This window comes from Prionailurus bengalensis, chromosome B2 (assembly GCF_016509475.1).
Source record: "Prionailurus bengalensis isolate Pbe53 chromosome B2, Fcat_Pben_1.1_paternal_pri, whole genome shotgun sequence".
Taxonomy (NCBI): Eukaryota; Metazoa; Chordata; class Mammalia; order Carnivora; family Felidae; genus Prionailurus; species Prionailurus bengalensis.
The window spans coordinates 105,198,943-105,222,727 of record NC_057349.1 but is presented as its reverse complement, the minus strand read 5'-3'; the positions used below and the strand labels follow the sequence as shown (position 1 = coordinate 105,222,727).

At 36.9% G+C, this 23,785-nt stretch overlaps 1 protein-coding gene across 3 annotated transcripts in view; it reads right to left on the bottom strand.

Annotated features, from left to right (window-relative positions):
• Nucleotides 1-23,785, bottom strand: part of LOC122489909 (amine sulfotransferase-like) — a 66,888-nt gene that overhangs the window by 20,913 nt on the left and 22,190 nt on the right. For 2 of the 3 annotated variants that reach the window (XM_043592183.1, XM_043592185.1), the window contains exon 3: nt 2,554-2,709. In XM_043592183.1, coding sequence (XP_043448118.1) covers nt 2,554-2,695 — 142 coding nt within the window. In that variant the 5' untranslated portion in view covers nt 2,696-2,709. The remainder of the gene's footprint in view (nt 1-2,553; nt 2,710-23,785) is intronic. The other variant, XM_043592184.1, reaches the window with a different exon arrangement.

The window sequence follows — 23,785 nt, the reverse complement described above, 5'->3', positions numbered from 1 at the left end:
CCTGAAAGGCAGCACCGCCTCTCAAATGTACTCCATTAAGGGTAACTGTCTCTCCCAGTAAAATCTGGGGGATCCTCACACCAAGCTTTCCCTCTTCTGGGCCTCTGCTTTTCTTCTCCACAGGAGTACTTCTACACCTACCAGGATCCACTCTGGTGATGATGAGGACTTCTGCAAGTTTAGACTTTGAGCTTCGCACCTTATAAAAACTTGTGATAATCAGCTCATCTCATTTTGCCTGTCAGTGGCTTTGGGGAAGTGTTTTCTTGTGCAATGCCCTGCACCCTGCCCTTCTCCCTCCTCTCTCTCTCTCTCTCTCTCTCCCTGATCAGGGTTCCCTCCCATTTGCAGTAGCAGCAGTACTTTTCTTGCCCAAATCGTGTCTCCACATCTCCTACCTTACATGATGTGGCCTCTTTTCTCCCCATTTGTGCAATTTGTTCACTCAGTCCTCAGAACAATTTCCTTGGTATTCAGAATAATTTGATATTTATCTAGCTGTGTTAAAAAAATGAGGCAACCATGGGTCCTCCTACTATTCCAGGACCTTAACCCCAGAAAGAAACCTGTATTTTCTTCTTTGGACATTTGTTTAATAAGTTTTTTTTACCATTCCTAAGTCACAGTGATTTTCTTCTGTTTTTATAATATAAATCATTATATAGTTTTATCTTTAATATTACTGTCTTAGTACACTTGGGGTTCACTCCTTTATGTGGTGTTAGGGATACAGCTGTATTTTCTGCATATAGTGATCCATATTTCCCAACATTACTTTTTAAAATATTTTTATTTATTTAATTTACATCCAAGTTAGTTAGCTTATAGTGCAACAATGATTTCAGGGGTAGACTCCTTAATGCCCCTTACCCATTTCGCCCATCCCCCCTCCAACAACCCCTCCAGCAATCTTCTGTTTGTTCTCCATATTTAAGAGTCTCTTATGGACTCTTAAAAACTGAAAACAAACTGAGGGTTGATGGGGGGGGTGGGAGGGAGGGGAGGGTAGGTGATGGGCATTGAAGAGGGCATCTTTTGGGATGAGCACTGGGTGTTGTATGGAAACCAATTTGACAATAAATTTCATATATTAAAAAAAAGAAAAAGAAAAAGAAATAAGTGTTTAAAAAATTTAAAAAAAGTCTCTTATGGTTTGTCCCCCATCCTATTTTTATATTACTTTTGCTTCCCTTCCCTTGTGTTCATCTGTTCTGTGTGTTTAAGTCCTCATATGAGTGAAATCACATGATATTTGTCTTTCTCTGACTGACTAATTTCTCTTAGCATAATACCCTCTAGTTCCACCCACATAGTTGCAAATGGCAAGATTTCATTCTTTTAAAAATTTTTTTTAATGTTTATTTATTTTTGAGACAGAGAGAGACAGAGCATGAACGGGGGAGGGGCAGAGAGAGAGGGAGACACAGAATCGGAAACAGGCTCCAGGCTCTGAGCCATCAACCCAGAGCCTGACGCGGGGCTCGAACTCACGGACCGCGAGATCGTGACCTGGGCTAAGTCGGATGCTTAACCGACTGAGCCACCCAGGTGCCCCAAGATTTCATTCTTTTTGATTGCCGAGTAATACTCCATTGTATATATATACCACATCTTCTTTATCCATTTATCCATCAGTGGACATTTGGGTTCTTTCCATACTTTGGCTATTGTTGATAGTGCTGCTATAAACATGGGGGTGCATGTGCCCCTTCGAAACAGCATACCTGTATCCCTTGGATAAATACCTAGTAGTGCTATTGCTGGGTCATAGGGTAGTTCTATTTTCAATTTTTTGAGGATCCTCCATACTGTTTTCCAGAGTGGCTGCACCAGTTTGCATTCCTACCAGCAGTGCAAAAGAGATCCTCTTTCTCCGCATCCTTGCCAGCAACTGTTGTTTTCTGAGTTGTTAATGTTAGCCATTTTGACCTGTGTGAGGTGGTACCTCATTGTGGTTTTGATTTGTATTTCCCTGATGATGAGTGATATTGAGCATCTTATCATGTGTCAGTTGGCCATCTGGATGTCTTCTTTGGAGAAGTGTCTATTCATGTCTTTTGCCCATCTCTTCACTAGATTATTTGTTTTTTTGGGTGTTGAGTTTGATAAATTCTTTATAGATTTTGGATACTAACCCTTTATCTGATATGTCATTTGCAAATATCTTCTCCCATTCTGTTGGTTGCCTTTTAGTTTTGCTGATTGTTTCCTTCACTGTGCAGAAGTTTTTTTTATCTTGATGATGTCTGAAGCAGCTACCTAAATGGTAAATATTCCTGCATTGTTTTCCAGCCCACTTCAGCATTTAGTGTTTGACAGGCCATCTTCAATTTATCTACTTCAACATTTTTTCCATTTCCTTGACAAAAAAAAAAAGTTATAGCTACACTATAAAAGACATTATTTCATAGGATACAAAATTCATTTAACTCTATACTATCTAATAGATTAAGTGTATATGTCTCTATATAATATTGGTAAAAAGACTGAGTTACCATATTATAAAAAGTTATCATTTTATTCTTACATTAGCTATTAGAATACAGAACTCACCAGATTTGGGGTATGTGACTATGAAGACATCATCTTCTCTGATTTCAAAATCATTTAATGTTTCTAGAAAGCCTATATCAAGTCCTGGGCGGAGAAAATAATATCCTTTAAATTTGAATAAAAATGAGTCTATGTCTTCCATATTTCAGTTGCCTGCTAAGACAGAAAAAAATATTTGAAAGAAATTTAGTAAAATTTTATGTTATCTTCCCTTCTGTATCTTCAGTTGTTGGGCATATACTAAGAGAAGAAATTGATTTCTTGTTTTCTCCACAAACACTGATAACCAGCAGGCTCTCAAAGCTACTATCCTGGATTTGAGATGTGTGGAGTTTGGTCCAATGCCAGGAGCCAGTTGTTCATGGGATGGGTCTTAGTTTTATGTGTGTGTGCTCCATTTTTGTAACCACAGGAAAAATAATTAAAAACTAATTATGTAATTGCAAAAAAATGCTTTTAATCAGAAATCATACATAATATATATGTATATCTATATAAACAGTAAAAATGAATATACAAACTTGAATAGGCTTTAGAAACATTTGTCTCTTGCCATTCCATATACAGCTGTGTTTTTCATCCCTGGAACTGAAGTACAATATTTTAGCTTTTAGCATGTTTATAGAAGTTTTCTTTATATACTTTCTGGGTATGAGTTATCTATTCATAAGGTTTTTGGTAACTTGTAATTTAAACTTTGTTTTATTTCCTAACTTGCAACTTGTTTAGAGTAATTGAGAAGGTACAAGTATGAGCTAACAGACATGAATGTATTCCAGGATACCTGATAAATTGCGTGTGAGCAGTTAAATTGTCAATAATGACCATGTGAACAACGGCACAAAGTATGAAAGAAAACATTCAAATTATGGATCATATGTAGATAGTGAAAATTAAACTTTGTGACTCATCATTGATGGATATACTTTGCCTTTCATTATTATCGGTCAGTAGCCTTATGAGAAAATCTTATTTTGATACTTATGAACTCTGAGGTTTTAGTTGACTTGGGGGTTCTTCCAGATGACTCTGAAGTGTACTTTTTTCTATTTCCCATAACAGTTGGTCATTGGAAGGCTGACAAAAGAAGAACTTCAGACTCACACAACTCAAAAGCAATTCCAGGAAGCCTGGGCCAAGTCATTAAAGGAAAAAGGGAAATAAGTGATTGTTTAGAAATGTATTTTTATAGTCACACTGTTACTGGAAAAACTGGGATTGATAGTGTCTATTTACAAAGGAGACTTATGAAAGCTGCAAGTTAGTTGCAATCATCAACATGAATTCACATCCAAGGAAGGAAGTCGGGGACCAGACAGGCAAGGATGGAGGAACAGAGAGGAGATAAGTTATTCTGTCACTAGAGTTATTTAAGGCATCTCTTCTTTGCCCTCTTGTGTTTAAATAAACAACCCAATTTATACCTCCATACCCATTGGTTCTAATATTAACCCCCAGTGTTAAGAAGCAGTGGCTCCCTAAGAGTAGTCAATTCCATATCTTGGGACCAAAACTAGAACTATGAGCCTGTAACATCTTGATCATTTCATAAAATAAATATAATTATATCATCTTATATTCTACTTTTATTAGATCCTAGTATAATTACTATCATGGCAAATTATATCTTTCTTTTAGTATATGTTCCTAAATCTCTAAATAAATATTTAAAATTATATAATGGTTCAGTTTATTGAAAGTCTAAGCAAAGAGTTGCAGTATATTTTTGTTTCATACATAAGAACTGATAGCTTACATACAATTAGCCTAGTGTTTAGAACATTGCCAAATATCTGAAACTGCATAAATAGTACAGTTCAGGGGTGCCTGGGTGGCTCAGTCAGCTAAGCATCCAACTTCAGCCCAGGTCATGATCTGATAGTTCGTGGGTCCGAGCCCCGCGTTGGGCTCTGGGTTGACAGCTCAGAGCCTGGAGCCTGCTTCAGATTCTATGTCTCCCTCTCTCTCTGCCCCTCCCCCTTTCATGCTCTGTCTCTCTCAAAAATAAATAAACATTAGAAAATTTTTTTTGATTTGTACAGTTCAGACAGGTGAAAGGAAGCATACTATGTCACCTCTAAAAGTACCAATTTTGCATATGAATTTTTTTAGCTGAAGGCAATTAAGAATGAGCAGACACAGAATCTTTTTTATATTTTCCTAAGTTCTTAAAAGAATCTAGATGAGGGTGCCTTTACCATGAAGAGAGCTACTCCCACATATAACTTTTTATTTCTGAAAAACTCCAACCACATGGCAGGACAAACATCTGTTAACCAAAAGTGAGCTCTTCTCAACTTCCTGTGAATTGTCTTCCCCCTTTTTGAATACCCTACCCTTTAACCTCATTCTTCTTAGGATGGTGTATAAGCCTCAATTGTCATATTGTTTTGGACTCTGTATGCCTTTGTGGGGCTCCCATACGTATATAATTAAATTTGTCTCCTGTTAATCTGTTTTATGTCATTTTATTTATTAGACCATCCAAAGAACCTAGAATGGAGAAAGGAAAAGATTTTCACTCTCAGTAAAGAATAAATAAATTCACTATACTAGTTCTTCGAAATGAAGAGTTAACTTCTGAAATAAAAGCTAGTGGGAGGAATAATTCTGTTGCTGCTGATGGAGAAGGACACAGATAAAGACTAAATTTTCCAGGAGGAGATTTAATGATTCAACAGTTAGCAGAGCTCCCATAATCAGGAACTCATTGAGAGGGAGGGATTAGGCTGATATTGAGCAGTAGATCATCCAATAATCTAGTAAAAATCATTGATACATTTCCCACAAATAATGGATGGTAAATGGTTCAAGCAGCTGGGTGCTATTCAGAGCTATTGGGCAGGGATCAAAGTCTCTGCTTTTGAATTATACCAGAAAATAGGGATGTATTTATTTGTTGTCCCACTCATGATTCTCTAATGCCCATAGATAAGGAGTATAATTATTAGGTTGTTTCTACATCAATGGCACTACTATTGGTGTCTTAAGTCTTTGTGTTGTTTCTTATCAAACAGAAATGAGAATACGTGTATGTGAACAACTGAGAAGTTGAGAGGAGAAATCCATATCTACAAGGAGTAAATACAAAGCTTTGAAGGATTAGGCACTTTCCCCAATTCTTTTTTTTTTTTTTTTTTTATTTTTTAAATATTTATTTTTGGGAAAGAGACAGAGTGTGAGTGGGGGAGGAGCAGAGAGAGAGGGAGACAGAATCTGAAGCAGGCTCCAGGTTCTGAGCTGTCAGCACAGAGGCCAGTGCGGGGCTCAGACTCACGAACCACGAGATCATGACCTGAGCTGAAGTCGGGGGCTTAACCGACTGAGCCACCTACGCGCCCCACACTTTCTCCAATTCTACTATATGCTTGACACAAGTGTAATACTCATGATAAGCACCAATCACCAGTTATCTGCCATTATCCTCCTCAGTTTAGTCACTGTTGGCAAGGACTTCATAGCACTGTATCAGGGGGAATGATGGGTCCTGGGGTTCGCTCTTCAAGTACAGTTTTGTGACCTGTTTTTCATGGGCTCCGCACTCTGTCCAGTAAGTTTGTGGTTTAAACAGAATAGACATAAAGGATAAACATTCTAATTCATAAGAATTCACTCTAGTAAATCACTATACAAAATAAATAAATAAATAAATAAATAAATAAATAAATAAATAATAAAACAATGCAAAAAAGCAGAACAACCACTTCTTGAACAAGATCAAAATCCAGAGAATGTATTATCAAAAAATTTCCATTTTCCACAAAAAGTACCATGTTCCAAAAAATAGGAAAGTGTAACACATATTCAGTAAAAAAAAAAGAGCAATTAATAAAAACTGTCTCTGAATGGACCCACATGCTGGATTAGCAAAGAAAACAGCTATAAAAAAATACATTCATTTGTGAGTCACTAGATCTAAACTACAAGTTTGACCTGACAGATAAAAAAAGAATCACGGAACATGAGGACAGATCAATAGAGAAAAGAATGAAATGAACAGAAAAACAAAGAATGAAAACTGAACATAGCCTCAGGGAACTGTAGAATATATCAAGCATATCAACATATGTAACAGAAGGAGAGAAAAAGAGCAGAAAAAAAATCTTCGGAGTAATTGCGGCCAAGAACTTCTCAAGTTTGATGAAAAATAGTAATTTACACATCCATGAAGCTCCACTAATAAGTAAGATAAACATGAATAGGTCTAAACTATACATATCACAGTTAAACATTGAAACATAAATTTTAGGATTGTTTATTTCTGTAACACATGTTTTTGCTATTTTGATGAATATTACGTTGAAAATGTAGCTGCCTGTGGGTAGTATGGACCTTTAATGAAATTAATTCTTATCCAGAAACACAAGATGTCTTTCCATTTGTTTATGTCTTCTTTGATTTCTTTCAGCAAAGTCTTGTACTTTTCATTGTACAGGTCTTTTATTTCCCTGGTTAAATTTACTAAGATTTTATTGTTTTTGATACTATTATGAATGAGATATTTTTCCTTATTTCTTTATTTTTCAAATGTTTTATTTTTACTGTAAAGGAATTAAACTGATTTCTGTATATTGATTTTGTATCCTGTAATTTTACTGATTGTTGATTAGTCTCAACACTTTTATGATTGATTCTTTAGGGTGTTCTCTTTATAAAATCCTATCTTCTGCAAAGAGTGACTATTTAACTTCTGCTTTTATGACTTGGATGCCTTTAATTTCTACATCTTGACTAATGACTCTAGTTAAGACTTCTAGTACCATAGGAGAGGTGAGAATGAGCATCTGTGTGTTGCTTTTGATCTTACAGGAAACAGACTGAGATTTGCATGCAGACCAGGAAGTGCCTTCAGGGATAACACATGATGGAGTGAAGGCAAGTTTTCTGGGCAGAGGGAGAAGTTGAACTGGGGTGCAATAGCTTTGGGTAGTATGGATATTTAATGAAATTAATTCTTTGAATCCACAAACATGAGCTGTCTTTCTGTTTGCTTATGTCTTTGATTTCTTTCAGCAAAGTCTTGTAGTTTTCACTGTAAAGGTCTTTCGCTTCCCTAGTGAAAGTTACTAAGATTTTTTGTTTGTTTTTGATGCCTAGTATGAATGAAATACTTTTCTTTATTTCTTTTTCAGATGTTTCATTATTTCTATGAAGAAATGAAATTGATTTCTATATATTGATTTGTATCCTGCAGTTTTACTCAGATTGTTGACTAGTGTCAACAATTTTATAATTGACTCTTTGGGATTTTCTATATATAAAATCATATCTTCTGCAAAGAGTGACTATTTTATGCCTTTCTGATTTGGATGCCTTTTATTTCCATGCCTTCCCTAATTACTTGAGGTGGGATGTCTAGTATCACTGGCGAGGTGAAAGTGGGCATTCATGTCTTGCCCCTGATGTTAGAGGAAAAACTTTCAACCTTTCACTATTGAATACGATATTAGCTGTGGCTGTCATGTATATAGTTCTTAGTATTCTAGATACAACCCTTTTCTACTTAATCTATTAAGGGCTTTTATCATGAAAGGATGCTGTGTGTTAGCAGTTGCATTTTCTGTGTCTAGTGAGATAATCATGGTGTTTGATTTTACTGACATATTACCTTTATTGAGTTATGTGTGTTGAAGAAAACTTGCATCCCAGAGATAAATCCCATTTGGTCCAAGTGTATAATATGTTAATGCGTTCTTGAATTTGGTTTGCTTTTTTCTTGAGAATTTTTCCATTAGAGATATTGGTTTATAGTTTTCTCTTCTTGAAGTGTCCTTATCCGGTTTTGGTATGAGGGTGACACGGGCTTCACAAAATTAGACAGGAAGAATGCCCTCTTCTTTGATATTATGCAAGAGTTTATGGCAAATCGCTGTTGTTGCTTAACATGTTTGGTGGAATTTACTTGTATAGCCATCTGCTCCTGTTTTATTATTATTATTATTATTATTATTATTGGGTTGATTACTGATTCAACGTCGTTACTCTTCATTTGTCTGTTCATATTTTTATTTTTTCTTGATTCAGTCTTGGTAGGTGATGTGTGTCTAGAAATGCATCCATTCCTTCTAGGCTTTGTAATTTGCAGGCATACAATTGTTTATAGTAGTCTCTTATACTCCTATCTATTGCTGTAGTGTCTACTGAAATGTCTTCTTCTCATCATTAATTTTATTTGATGCATCTCTCTTTTGTTCTCAGCTAGTCTAGCTAAAGTTTTGAAATTTGGTTGATCTTTTAAGAACCAGAGCTTAGTGTTGTTTTTTCTTTTTATTGTTTTCCTTATACACATTTTATTTATCTCTGCTCTGGTCTCTGGTCTTTATTATTTCCTTCCTTCTTCTAACTTTGGGCTTAACTTCTTGTTCTCCAAGCTGTAAAATTAGTCTATTTGATGTCTTACTAATTTTTTGATATGTGTTGTTATTAAATTTCCATTCAGAACAGTTTTTTCTGCGTCCCATAAGATTTGATATGTTGTTTAAAAAGAAGTTTCATGTGTTTTATTTCCATTTAATATGTTTTGAGGTAATGTTTTACTTTCCTTTTGGTTTATTTTTGGTTCATTCATTACTCAGAAGTGTGCTGTTCAGTTTCCACATATTTGTGGATCTTTTAACTTTCTTATTGTCAGTTTCATACATAGAGAAGATAGTCTGAAATTTTCTATGATTTTTTTTGTCCTATTTTATAACCTACGCTGTAGAATAATGAAATGAATGTGTACTTTGCAGATATTGGATGGAATGTTCCATAGATGTCTCTTAAGTTCATTTCTTCTAAGGTATGGTTCCATTTCAATGTTTCCTTTTGATTTTCTGTCTGGATAAGGTATCTACTGCTGATAGTGGAGTAATGAAGTTTCCTACTACTACTGGATTGCTGTACAATTCTCCCTTAATATCGGTAAGTATTTGCTTATTAGATTCAGTGCTTAAAAGTTGGTAGTACAAATACTTGTGGTTTTTATATATTCTTGATGTACTGACCTCTTTACCAGTGTATAATGACCTTCTTGTCTCTTGTTACTACCACATTTAAAAAATATGTATTTATTTATTTTGAGAGAGAGAGAGAGAGAGAGAGAGAGAGAGAGACAGAGAGTCCCTGGCAGGCTCAGTGCCACAAATGCAGAGCATGGCATGGGCCTAAACCTTGTATGATTATGATCTGAGCTGAAACTAAGGGTCTGACATTTAACTGACTGAGACACTCAGGCTTCCCTGCTACTACTTTTTTTTTAAATGTTGATTTATTTATTTTGAGAAAGAGAATGAGTGCACTAGTGGGGAAGGGGCACAGAGAGAGGGAGAGAGAGAGAGAGAGAATCCTAAGCAGGTTTCACACTGTCAGCATGGAGCCTGATGAGGGGCTTGATCTCAAGATCAAGAGATCATGACCTGAGCCAACATCAAGAGTGGGACATGTAACTGACAGAGCTACCCAGGTGCCCCAGCCACTTTCAACTTGAAATCCATTCCTTTTGATATATAAGATATAAGATATATGTATTGTACCTACTTTCTTTTTTTTTTGTTTGTTTTTTGGGTTTTTTTTTGTGTGTTTTGCTTGGCAAATCATCTTCCATCCTTTCATTTTGAAATTATGTATGTCTTTAGAGCTGATATATAAAGCTCCTTTAGGCAACATGTAGTTGGGTTTGTTTTTCATCCAACCAGCCACTGTGTGCTGTATGATTAGTAAGTTCATCCATTTACATTTAGGGTAATTATTAATATGTAAGGATTAGTAGTGTTCTTTTACCTTTTGCTTTCTGGTTATTTTCTATCTATATTGGTTCTTTTTTATTCTCTTTCTATCTACCTTTGTACCTTGGTGGTTTTTCTCATTACTTGCTTAGTCTTCCTTTTTTTCTTTTTAAAATTTCTTTATTTATTTTGAGAGAGGGAGAGAGAGAGAGGGAGAGAGAGAGAGAGAGAGAACGAGCACGGGAGGGAGCAGAGAGACAACTAGAGAATCCCAACCAGGCTCCAGTGCTATCAGTGCAGAATCTAATGAGGGGCTTGAACTCAAAAACTGTGAGTCAAAACCGAGTCAGATGCTTAACCTGCTGAACCACCCAGGCACCCCTTAGCTTTTCTTCCTTTCTTTTTTTTTTTAATGTTTTCTGCATGCTCTAGATTTTTGCTTCATGATTGTCTTGAGCCTTACATAAAACTTACTAGTTTTTTTTCTTTTGCTAACAATTCATATTTTTTTTTAATTTTTTTTTCAACGTTTTTATTTATTTTTGGGACAGAGAGAGACAGAGCATGAATGGGGGAGGGGCAGAGAGAGAGGGAGACACAGAATCGGAAGCAGGCTCCGAGCCATCAGCCCAGAGCCTGACGCGGGGCTCGAACTCACGGACTGCGAGATTGTGACCTGGCTGAAGTCGGATGCTTAACCGACTGCGCCACCCAGGCGCCCCATAACAATTCATATTTATTTACCTATGATGGTTCCACCCTTTCCCTCCTCCTCTTTAACGTCTTTGATGTCACAAATTGCCTCTTATGATGCAATGAATTCACTAACCAATTGTAGTGTCTATCATTATTTCGAATGCTCTCTCCTTTTAACTTTTATTCTATAATTGTTTTACAAATTATTCTTAAACAAAGTTAATCTTCCAATTTTTTACTGTCTGTATCACTTTTATCAGAGTTTTGTGTGATTTCATTTTTTGTGTGTCACTAGTGCCTTTGCATTTCAGCTGGAAGAGTTCTTTCTGCATTTCTTGCAAGGTAGGTCTATAGGTGGTGAACTCCCCCAGCTTCTGTTTGTCTGGGAAATCCCTTATTTTCCTTCATATCTGAACACCTTTGGTGGATAGAGTATTCATGACTGGCTTGTTTATTTTATAATACTTTGAATATGTCACTCCATTATTTCCTGGCTTTCAGACTTCCTGCTGAGAAATCTGCTGATAGCCTGAGGGGGAGATATCCATTGTGGGCTAATTATTTTTTCCCATTGCCCCTAAAGTTCTTTATCTTAATAAAGATATTCATTATAATGTGTCTTTGAGACTGTCATTTTGCACTAAGATAATAAAGTGTTCCATTAGCTCTGTGAACTTGTATATTACTCCCTCCCCAGGATTGGGAAACTCTCAGCAAATTATTTCTTTAAATAAACTCTGCCCCTTTAGTCTCTTCTCCTTCTGATATATGCATTATTCTTCTATTGGCTTTTCTAATACATCACATAGGGTTTCTTCTTTTGTTTGAAATCTTAGTTCTCTCTCCTCTTCCACTTTAATCATTTCTAAATTCATATGTTCCAGATAACTTATTTTCTCTTCCATCTCACCTGTTATATTTCCAATACTTCCTGATGGATTTTCATCTCATTTACTGAGTCCCTCAACTCCAGAAATTGTTTGGTTCTTTTTTTATAGTTTCAGTCTCTTTGGTAAAGTACCTCAGTTCATTAATTTTATGCCTGAGTTCACTTAACAGCCTTCTAAGTTTTCTTGTAGCTCATTGATTTATTCATTAAAAAAAGTTTCAAATTATATGTCAATAAGATCACAATATTCTTTGTTTTTGAATTTGGTTGCTGGAGAATTGTCCTTTTTTTCTGTGTGATACCCTATTAGTATATTTTTCATAGTGGGTGAAATATGCCTTTGCCATCTCACCTGAAGTTTGAACACCATTCTTATGTAGGAAGGGCTTTGTTTACTTTGATTGTAACAGTTAAACAGATTGGCAATGAGAAACTTTACTTCTGTTTCCAAGGGATTGTGGAGCTTAGCACCCACAATCTGGGTGTGCCCAAGGACACTGGGATGGGTGGAAGGTATCTCAGAGGTCCCAAACTTCTTCCTGAAATACCAAGGCAGACAGCAGAACACATCTTCCGTCAATTCTCTTTCTCTGCCTTCTTCCCTTTCCATCCTTTGTCCCAGTCGCAGAGTTCTCTTCCGGGAAACCCAGGTGCTGCTGAAGAGCAACAGGCCCCTCTAGCTGCACCTGAGCAGTCGGGAGGACTTCACTTACCACCTGTGCTTTCCGCCTCCTCTGCCTCCTCTGCCGGTTCCAGCACTGCCGCTCTGGCTGCTGCACCTCCCTTGGCCCCATAGCCTCTCTGGTTCTCAATCCACCCACTTTGGATGCACCTGGATGGATCTCTCAGTCTCCTTGCATGCCGGGTAGAGGTACTTTCATTTATTCATGGTTGTCCAATTAGACATATATTGAAGGGGAGAAAAAAAGAACAACTTCCGCTGCCAAGATACTGATGCCACCCCTACTACTCTAATTTCAATATGGTTGAATGAAAAATGTTAAACAAGGAGGCTTTTCTTTTTGGAATTTTACCTAAAGGGGGACTGAGATGAGGTTTATTAATTATTTACTTATTCATTTATTTTTAACGTTTATTTATTTATTTTGAGAGAGAAAGCACGCCTGGGGGAGAGGCAGACAGATGGGGAGAGAGAGAGAGAGAGAGAGAGAGAGAATCTCAAAAAGGTTCCACACTGTCAGCTCAGAGCCCCATGCAGGACTTGAACTCACGAACAGTAAGATCATGACCTGAGCCAAAGTCCACTGCTCAACTGACTGAGCCACCCATGCATCCCTGAGGTAGAGATGAGGTAGGAAAAAGCAGGCATAAAGGACAAGGTAGGCAAAGAACCTAAGAATGGCCAGATTCCAAAGAACAATTATAGGTGCTTATTTATAGCTACGAAAATATTACTCATACTGGAACAGTGATAACTTTACAGGGAGGCCATGATTTATCTGAGATCAATTCATTCGAGAAGAGCTTAAAGGATATGATAGTTGCCCAAACCCCATTTAATATCCTAGGATCAAAACTCTATCACTCTACTTCTGGTTCCAGGATGATGGCATAAACCCCCTTCAGCCCATCTTTCACACATCTATAAATTTGGGACAAATACAAAAACCCCACAAGTGAAGGTACAATGCACCACTCTGTCCCCCTTTCTCTTCTTCTCTTCTTTCTGTGTGAAAGTGGCTCCCTCTCTCTACGGCTCTTCTCTCCCCCATTTCAACTCACTGCACCTGGTACCTGCCAAGTTCCATGGCTCAAGTTATGAAGATTGTTGTGTTATTCCTCAGATATATTTCCTAGGTACTCAAAATGGTTTGGTGCTGATCAAGCTGCCTTTCTGGGAGGAGTCAACCTAAGGGTCTCCATACTACTCCACTATCTTAAATCCTTCCTCAGAGTGTTTTAATTGAAATCATTTCATAAAATGTTTTACTTTGAGTTATCTCAGGAAACAGACTGAGATTTGCATGCAGAATGGGAAGTGCCCTCAGGAACACCACCCGTGAGGCAGTGAAGGCAGGTGCTCTGGGCCCAGGTAAAATTTGAACTGCAATGCAATAGCAAGAAAATCCACAAGTGATCAAACAGGGAATAAGGAGCTGGGATGCCCTTCAAAGTGTTTTAACTTGAGGCAGTTTTGCTACCACAGATATAAACACAAGCAACATTTGTGCAATGGCAGCTGAAAGGGATGTCACCTGCACTGCTAAATGTTTTGTTTTCTCATGGATTCAATGGCACAAGGAAGTGGAGCAGTATTTGTCTTATTCCAATCAGGCTGCTGTCACAAGACTGCACAGACTGGGTGGCTTATAACAAGAGACAATTATTTCTCACAGTTCTGAGGCTGGGAAGTCCAAGATAATTACACTGGCCGATTCGTACCTAGAGAGAATCCCCTTCCTTCGTGGTCTTCTCACTGTGACCTCACATGGCAGAAGCAGCAAGGGAGCTCAAGTCTGCTTTTATAAGAGCCCTAATCCCAATCATCACCTCCCCATAAGTCACCTCCTAGCATCATCACCTTGGGGGTTAGGATTTCATTGTACGAGTTTCGGGGGGACACAAATATTCAGCCCATGGCAGTACACTTGTCCTGTATAATTTCATTGTGTGTGTGTGGCGGTGGGGATGTCAATCAGGAAAGAAGGGGAAATTTGTAGACAAAGCCTTGTGAATAAATTCAGTGGTAACTCACCAACTTGACTGTGTTTATTAATTTTCCTTTTGAATAAACTTTTCATGTTCAGGAAGTATTCTGATACCCACCTTACAGATGAGGAAATTGAGGATCAGAGATTAAGTGAATGATTGAAAGCTCCCAGTTAGTAGGAGAGCCAATTATTTTAGTTCTCACCTTTCCACCAGAGCATCTCTTATATTTTCATTTTATGCAAGGCATTAACTTTCAGTGGTGGATCAAAATATTAAGTATGAAATATTAACTCTTCACTTTTTCCCCTTGTGTTCAAGCTCTCTGGGGCTGGCTCAATGTGTGTGTCTTTTCATTATCAAAGGAACAGCAATGTCAGAGAAATCACAATCTCCTTTCATAAAAACTACATGGGGATAGGGGTATTTTCTATCTCAAAATAATCCCATAAATTAGTTACTAATAGCAAGGAAAAGGACAGACACTAATGTATATCTTTGAGAATGTACCAAACACTTTCCTTTAAGGTCATGTTCAGGGCCTTACCATCAATATTTACCTTTTAAAGCAAATACCTCTAGTAACAGATCCTAATGTTGTAAGGGCCTTTAGATAAATAGAGATAGATCTGCCTGACTTTGAAAACAAAGTTTAAATATCAGAAGATACTTCCAAATTCATATCAAGAAGTTCATCACCCTAACTATATAGGTGGAAAATATACAATATCCATACTTTCTGAAAAGATTGACTTCCACAAGAATCAACCTATTAAAGACACCACCCAATCTAGAGTATAAATTATTTTATTTTAATAATTATATCCTGTGTTTATATATATTTGGGTTGGTATGGTCCACAGTGTTGTGCAGAGCACTGGCACATTTTGTGAAGTGGTAATAGGCTACATTCTAAGTTATTTCTGGGCCTTTAATTGCTTTAAGCTTAACTATCTCTTGGGGCAATAATATGGCTTCCTTCTCATTTCCTTAGCACATTCATTTATACAAAGAATCCCCCCTTAAATAAAGCTCCACATGGTTCCATCTACAGGCTTTTCTCCTTAGTATTCTTAGGATGAAGGCCAGAGAACCCTGAAAGCCTTTTGGACCTACTAAGGACTAAGGTAAGGCGAGGGAGGCACTGATCTTGGCTGCAAAATTTGAGGAGGCACCCAATTCAGCTATTAAGATAAATAATATTTTAATGCAGTGGTAACAAAATTTATAGGGTAGAATCTATATTAAATGAAATGTCTAAATTTAAAAATATTACCAATTTATCCTTTTTACCCTTTTACCTCTGATTTGAAGATGGCTCTGCGCACCACTGTTATTTAAAATTTTTCTTTCAAATCCCTCTACAATCTTCTCGAAGCTCTCATGAATGCACATCATGCATTCCCAAGCCACCTTACCCTCCCCCCCTTTTTATGAAGTGCTTTGCCCAGAAAAGGTGACATGAAAGAAAAGCCTATAACTTCACATGTATCTTTCTGGCAGCCCTCTGTATCTCTGCTACCCTGACATAGCACCAAGGTAATGTCATTCCCATTTACATATTTGTATAAACACGTACTCCTTGTGTCATTAGTGAAAATTTTTCCTTACCAAGTAAGAACTCAGTGGTCTCTCTAAAATTATTCCCTACATTTCTGGAAGTGTGTGTGTCATTTTGACATTTTGATATACAATCCTATAATGTCTACCTTTGCTGCCTGGTATGTATATTTCTGAAAGACAAACACGGTGATCTACTTGAGGTAGTATACCTACTCTCTGTTGTGACATAAATAATGGGCTAGCACATGAATATTGAAACCCACACACTCCATTCTCCTGGAATCCAAGAATGCATCTCTTTGCTTCTTGGCACATGTAACTTTGGAGTTTGTGGCAGTACAATAAATGAACTAATCCTTTGCATCCGTAAGAGATATTATTGATCACTCTTCCTGATTATACTTTGACTAGGAAATGTTAATGTAACCTTTTAACTGAGTTTGCCTTAGATCAGTGTTTATCCACTTTTTTCCTAATGTATACTTATGGCACAAAAATATGAAGGAATGCAAAATCTAGAGGTGTCAGTCGAAGCTGCAGATGGCAAATATATATTGTTTTGGGGGATGGATGACAAGAACCCCCGAAAGCCTTTTGAAGTAAGTCTCAAGGACTATACAGAGGTGATTAGGGCACCAACATCTGACACAATAGTTAAAGAGGCACCTTTAAATCTCATCAATCAAAATAAATACATTTTAATGCAATAGTTAAAAAAATAAAAATTAGTTAAATAAAATCCATATTAATTAAAATATCCAAATTTTAACAATCACTGATATTGCTTTTGACTCAGATGACAATATGCTTCTGCACATTGCTATTATTTGAAATTCTGATTTGGTATCCATCTGCAATATTTTTGAACTTTCTCCAGCAAAATGACATATCACTTCATACCCTCCTGAATGGCTATGTCAAACAGACTGAAAATAACTAGCATTAGTGAGGACTTAGAAAAATGGGAATCCTTTCAAATGGTGCTGATGTAAAGGTACAGTCCTTGGAAAGCAATTTTGCATTTCCACTTTTTGGTGTGTACTGAAAAACAATGAAAACCTGTGTTCCCTCAAAGACTTATCCATGAATGTTCATAGCAGTATTATTCACAGTAGCCAAAAGTGAAGACAATTCAAATGTCCAACAACTGGTGAATAAGCAAAATGAGGTCTAACCACGTGATGAATTACTATTCAGGAATAAAAATGAACCACAGTTAATACATGCCACACAAAAAATTAACCTCTATGTTCAGACAAAGAAAAATGAGTAAAGGTTGAATATAGCTTAGTGTGTGACTAGGTCTGGAGCATGGGAATAGACATTAAGTGGCAAAGGGCACAAGGGACCTTAGAAAGTTGATTGACTTGTTCTAAAACTGAATTCTGTTGATGGCTGCAGAACTTTATTAAGTATTTGTAGGTCATACACCTAAAATGGGTTAATTTTATGGTATATAAATAATCCCTCAACAAAGCTGTCAAAAAAAGAGCTTATGGAAAGCTTATTTGATATGCTATTCAGAACGTTAAAGCCATTGGTTACTGCTCCTATAGTCTCTATATCAGATCATGATATGGAATAAATTACTTTAACTCTTGTCTTTTACCCCAAATCCATGTCAAGTAGAATGATAAGAGACTCTACTTCAGCTCAAGATTCTGACTAACTGAGAAAATTGCATGATAAACTGCAGATCTATTACAAACATTTGATTTCATAAGAGATGCTCCTTTTCTTCTATACGTCCCTCTCATATGCTACAAAGGAAGTTAAAAATAATTAATTGAATACAGTGATTGAGAATAAGTAACAATTTCATGAAAAGAAGAAGAAAACTTTAATTGGCTCTATTCTCAAGTGCAATGACCACTTCCATCTAAAAGTTGCCACCGAATATCAATAGAGAAATCAGAGCCTTTCTTTGTTAAAATACAAAGACAAGTGGAGTCAGAGCTGTCCTATTTACTAGACTGAGATGAAGAATGTAAATTTTTCCATGAAAATATCTCTGAATAAACTTGCTTTTTTCATTACACAATCTACGGGATTCAGTTGATGATAATCTACCAAAGAAATCTTTGCAAGAAACTTGGACTTTACAATTCATGGGAAAGCTTAATGTAAAACAGGAGAATATTCATTGAGCATATCGCAAGGAAGTTATGGATTTAGATACAAGCAAGACAGAGCTTGTGGAAAGTAGTGCTTGAGCCTGTCATGTATTGACTATGTAGTTAGAAACAGCTAGCTCTTAATTAATATGTCTAAAGAAATCTTAAAGTGAATTTCTGTCACTCTAATTTTTTTAATGATGAGTCAAGGAATTTGTTGAGAAAAAGGTTTTAGCACTGCACACATTAAAAGAGTCAGGGATGCTCGGCTCAAGGCCTGGAGCCTGCTTCAGATTTTGTGTCTCCCTCTCTCTCTGCCCCTCCCCCGCTCATGCTCTGTCTCTCGAAAATAAATAAACATTTAAAAAAAGAAGAAGAATAAGAAGAAAGAGAGTCAAGGATGCCTGGGTGACTCGGTTAAGCAACCAATTTTTAATTCAGCTCAGGTCATGATCTTGCTGTTCTTTGAATTGAGCCCTTCATTGGGCTCTGCACTGACAACCTTCATCCTGCTTGGGATTCTCTCTCTCTCTCTGCCCCTCCCCTGCTTGCTCATTCTCTCTCAAAAGAAATAAACATTTTTAAAAAATTAAGAGAGTTAGTCAACTCTTGGTAAATTAAGAAAAATTCTGTAGTAGGAAACAACTAATTGGCCCTTTACCACAATATCCTCAGATGGTCTGACAGTGTCAGAAGGCAAGAGCTGAATCTTTTGTTCATTTATTCTTCCCAATAGGTATGAACATTCTGGGCACTGGTAGATTCTCTGAATCTTATTAACCCAAAGTAATGCTTGGCTTCCCATCAGAATGTCTCAGGATCCCAATACAGCTTGTCTCACTTAGGAACTCATGAAAGCAAACAGTGGAGAATGCACTTGCTCCATTTCCTGAAAGGCAGGCAGAAAACCCTGGTGCAGAAATGCCACAGACCCTAACAGCAGAGATGGACAGAGAGTTTCAGGATTTTACTGCTGAACCTCCAGTATATGAGAAAAATCCACCTTTGTCACTCTACATGTTCTCTCTTGTCTTTAAAATTAATTTGATTATTTTCAAGTGAAATAAATTATCCATGTTCATGAACAATATATGTGCATCACAATTAATCTATAAGGCAGTTGCCCTTGAAACCATTAATATTTAACAACAATAATTTTTGGCATTCTGGATTTTCAATGTTGATTTATTTCACCTAGAGAATCCCACTGGTTTCTTTTAAAACTGTATATATTTAGCTACTGTTCAGATACTAAGATGCACATTATATTTAAACACAAATTTTTTATGGCCAGAAATCTAATCAGATTCTGGAAATCAGTATAAATATACAGAACACATATGCCATAAAAACAACCATTTTTAAATTAAACTTTCTAAGACTCCTCCATTATCTGGAGCTATCAAAAACTATTTCAGAGTATTCAAGATTAAAATATCAGAATGTTCTAGTGAAGTTAATTTCAGAAACTGTTGACCAGATCATTGGCTACCTTTTTCAAACTGTGAGAATGATTTTATAGAAAGATAGAGACATAGTCACACACACACACACACACACACACACACACCCCAATTACTACTAAAATCAATACATAGAAGCCATCAATGAATATAACTTAAAGTTTGGTTACAGACTACCCACAAATTTCAGATCTCTGGATCTTCCTGAAAGCCTGCAAAATCTAAATTTCTATGGAGTGGTGCCTAAAATCTAAATTTTCACACACAAACTAGGATATTTGTATATAGTGAAGGTCCAAAAAACGCTGTCACCAGGAATGTGTCTTGTGTTTGAAATACATGCTGTGCCTCACCTCAGGGATGATCATTTGGGTAAAGTAAATCAGATAGATCTATGTAAAAGGCAGTAGAAATACTTTCTTCATGTAGACAGAAGCATTTCTGTATATTGTGAAATAATTAAACCTGTTAATTCACTGAGATACTATGAAAATTGTTTGCAGATTACCTATCAAAGATCTCAGGTTTCCTATTGATGAATTGTAGTTGATAAGTCATCTCCGTTCCTAGAACACATGATAGTTCAATAACAAAAAGTATAAAGGAGGTTTTATGTTAATAGGATAAATGGATCGCATCCAGAGTAAGTGTTTCAGAAGAATGAATTATTATACACCATATGTCCAAGTCATTGGGAATCACTGGTACAACACCTGTGTCATCAACGAAGTCTTTAACAAGGACTACTTAATTTATTTTGAATTCATACTGACCTGCAGATGTATTTGAGGGTAAAAGTACGAAGAGACTATGAAAACATTATTATCTCTAATTTCAAAATCATCTAAAAAGCCAATTTCAAGGTCTAAACGTCCAAAAGAATGGGGAGGAGTTAACATAGCAGAGCAGCATGGAGACCCTGAGCTTGTCTCATCCCTGAAACACAGCTAGATCACCACCAAACCATTTTGAACACCTAGGAAATTTATATGAGAATTAACACAACAATCTGCATAACATGAGCCACAGAAGTTGGCAGATACATGGTGCAGAGAGGTGAACTGGGGGAGAGAAAAGTCATGAGGGCAGGGAGCTATTTTTGTGAAGAGGGGACAGAGAAAGAGAAAGGAGGAGAGTGTAGCACATCAGGATCATGCAAGAAAAGCACTCACTCGAAAGTAGCTGGACAGAAAGAGAGAGAAAGAGTGAAAACAGTTGCAGGGGAATGAACAAGAAACCTGTTCCCTAAAACCATTGAAAGCGAGAGAGAGGGTTTCAATACCACCAGGATTTTTTAAACAGTGGAGCACAGAGTCTGAAGTGCCAGAGCTCAGTGCCTGATGGTGCTCTGGTGAGGAAGTACAGCAAATCCCCAGGGGCAGGTAGTGCAATCTGTGCGGTCCAAGTGCCACATGAGAAGTGGTTCCCCTGCTTGGAGTTCATTTGGTAGAGGCCATACAGCCTCCCCACAGGCAAAAGTCCAGCAGACCCTTGAGAGCAGCCACGTTTGCTGGTATTGGGACAAAGATGCCAGAGTGCAGTGAAACCTGACACTGACTGTGTGTTGTGATTTTCCATAATCTCTGAACCTCTGCCACTGCGTGATTGCACGAGCATTTTCTGGGGCAAGCTGGCACGTGCCATTGCTCAGTGAGACCCTCCTCCAGAGGGTCATTGCAGGTCCAAGCTGCAGGAGTCTCTGAAGTGTGAGGTTCTGAAACACAACCACATCTGAGATAAAACTCTGGAGGGAGGTGCCACCTGGCAGGTGGACAGATTGGACACAGACAGGAAAGAGGTGGGGAGTGGATACAGGCCTGAGACAAAGGAGGGGTCCTTGATCACAGGGCAGTGAGAGCGTGAAGATCCTGTGCCAGAGACTAGAGAGCTGGGTGAAGTCATTTCCACCTCTCCCATGCACATGTATGTGCACATGTTCATTGAGCCACACTGATCTACCCCAATAAGCTAAATAGCACCACCTACTGGAGAATGAAGCCATTACACCAGGCGCCGTCCAGCTGTGTTTAAAATCACATCCCCTAGAAGACCAGCAGAAGTCACTCCACCTGCTTAGCGTAAGGACAATAGAATGCTTCATAGTTTCCATTCTAGGGGAAACTAGATGTAACTTCATTTGGGTTTCATCTGTTAACTGGTTCATTTATTTGTGCATTCTCTTTGCTACTGTTTTGCTTAAATTATTTTCTTTCTTTTTTTCTTTTCTTCCTCTTTCTCAGATACAGAAAAAGAAAATTTTACTTTCATTGTTTTTATTTTATTTTTTATTTTTAAAATTTTTTATCCTATATTTTCATTATTTCATTTTATTCTATTTTATTATATAAATATTTTTTAATTTTTAATCTTTTTCTTACCTTTTTGTCTGTATTTTCTTTCCTTTTTTTTCTTTATTTTATCAAGCTTCTTTCAACATGCAGACCAAAACACACCTAGTATCTACCTTCCTTTATTTGAATTTTGTTTGTTTTTAATTTTTAATGTTTATTTTATTAATTTTTTTCTTCCTCCAAAATGGTAAGAATTCTCCCCAAAAGAAAGAACAGGAAGAAATGATGGCTAGAGATTAAATCAACACATGTATAAGTAAGATATCTGAACTAGAATTTAAAACCACGATTATAAGGATACTAGCTGGAGTTGAAAAAACCATAAAATCCTTTTATGCAGAGAAAAAAAGAAATAAAATCTAGTCAGGATGAAATTACAAAGGTATAACAGAGATTCAGTCTTGAATGGTTGCCACAACGGCAGGGATGGATGAATCAGAGCAGTGAATCAGTGATATAGAAGACAAAATTATGGAGAATAATGAAGTAGAAGAAAGGAAGGAAACAAAGGCAAAAAATCACAATACAAGACTTAGAGAACTCAGTGATTTATTAAAAAGAACAATAGGAGTCCCAAAAGATAAAGTGAGAAAAAGGGGCTGAAGGTTATGTGAGCAAATTATATCAGAAAACTTTACTAATCTAGGGAAGGACACAGACTTCAAAATCCAAGAAACATGAAGAACTCTCATTAGATTCAACAAAAAATGACCATCACCAAGGCATATCATAGTCAAATTCACATAATAAAGAGACAAGGAAAGACTTATGAAAGCAGAAAGGGGGAAAAAAAAGTCCTTAACCAATAATGGAAGACAGATCGGGTTCACAGCATATCTAACCAGAGAAACTTTATAGGCTATAAAGGAGTGGCAGAATATATTCAACGTGTTAAATCATAAAAATATGCAGCCAAGAATTCTTCATTCAGAAGGCTGTTATTCAAAAGAGAAGGAGAGAGAAAGAATGTCCCAGACAAACAAAAACTAAAGGAGTTTGTTACTACTAAACCAGCCCAGCAACAAATTTTAAAGGGGAGTCTTTGGGTAAAGAAAAGACAAAACAAAACAAAAAAGAACAAAAGGAACATAGACTAGAAAGAACCAGAAAACATCACCAGAAACACCAACACTACAGGCAAGACAATGGCACTAAATCATATCTTTCAGCATTCACTCTAAATGTCAGTGGACTAAACGCTCCAATCAAAAAAGACATAGGGTATCAGATTGGATAAGAAAACAAGACCCATATATATGCTGTTTACAAGAGACTCATTTTAGGTCTAAAGACACCTAAAGATTGAAGGTTAGGGGATGCAGAGCCACCTATCGTGCTAATGGTCATCAAAAGAAATCTGAAGTGGTCATACTTATATCAGGCAAACTAGATTTTAAAATAGAGACTATAAAAAAGGATGAGCAAGGGCATTATATTGTAATTAAGAGATCTATCAATGAAGAAAATCTAACAATTGTACATATTTATGTGCCCAACATGAAACCACCCAAATATATAAATCAATTATCACAAGCACAAAGAAACTCATTGATAATAATACCATAATAGTAGGAGACTTTAACACCCCTTATAGCAATGGACAGATCATCCAAGCAGAAACTCAACAAGGAAACAATGACTTTGAATGATACACTGGACCGGGTGGGCTTAACAGATACATTCAGAACATTTCCTACTAAAGCAGAAGAATACATATTCCTCTTGAGTGCACATGGAACATTCTCCAGAATCACGTACTGAGACACAAATAAGCCCTCAA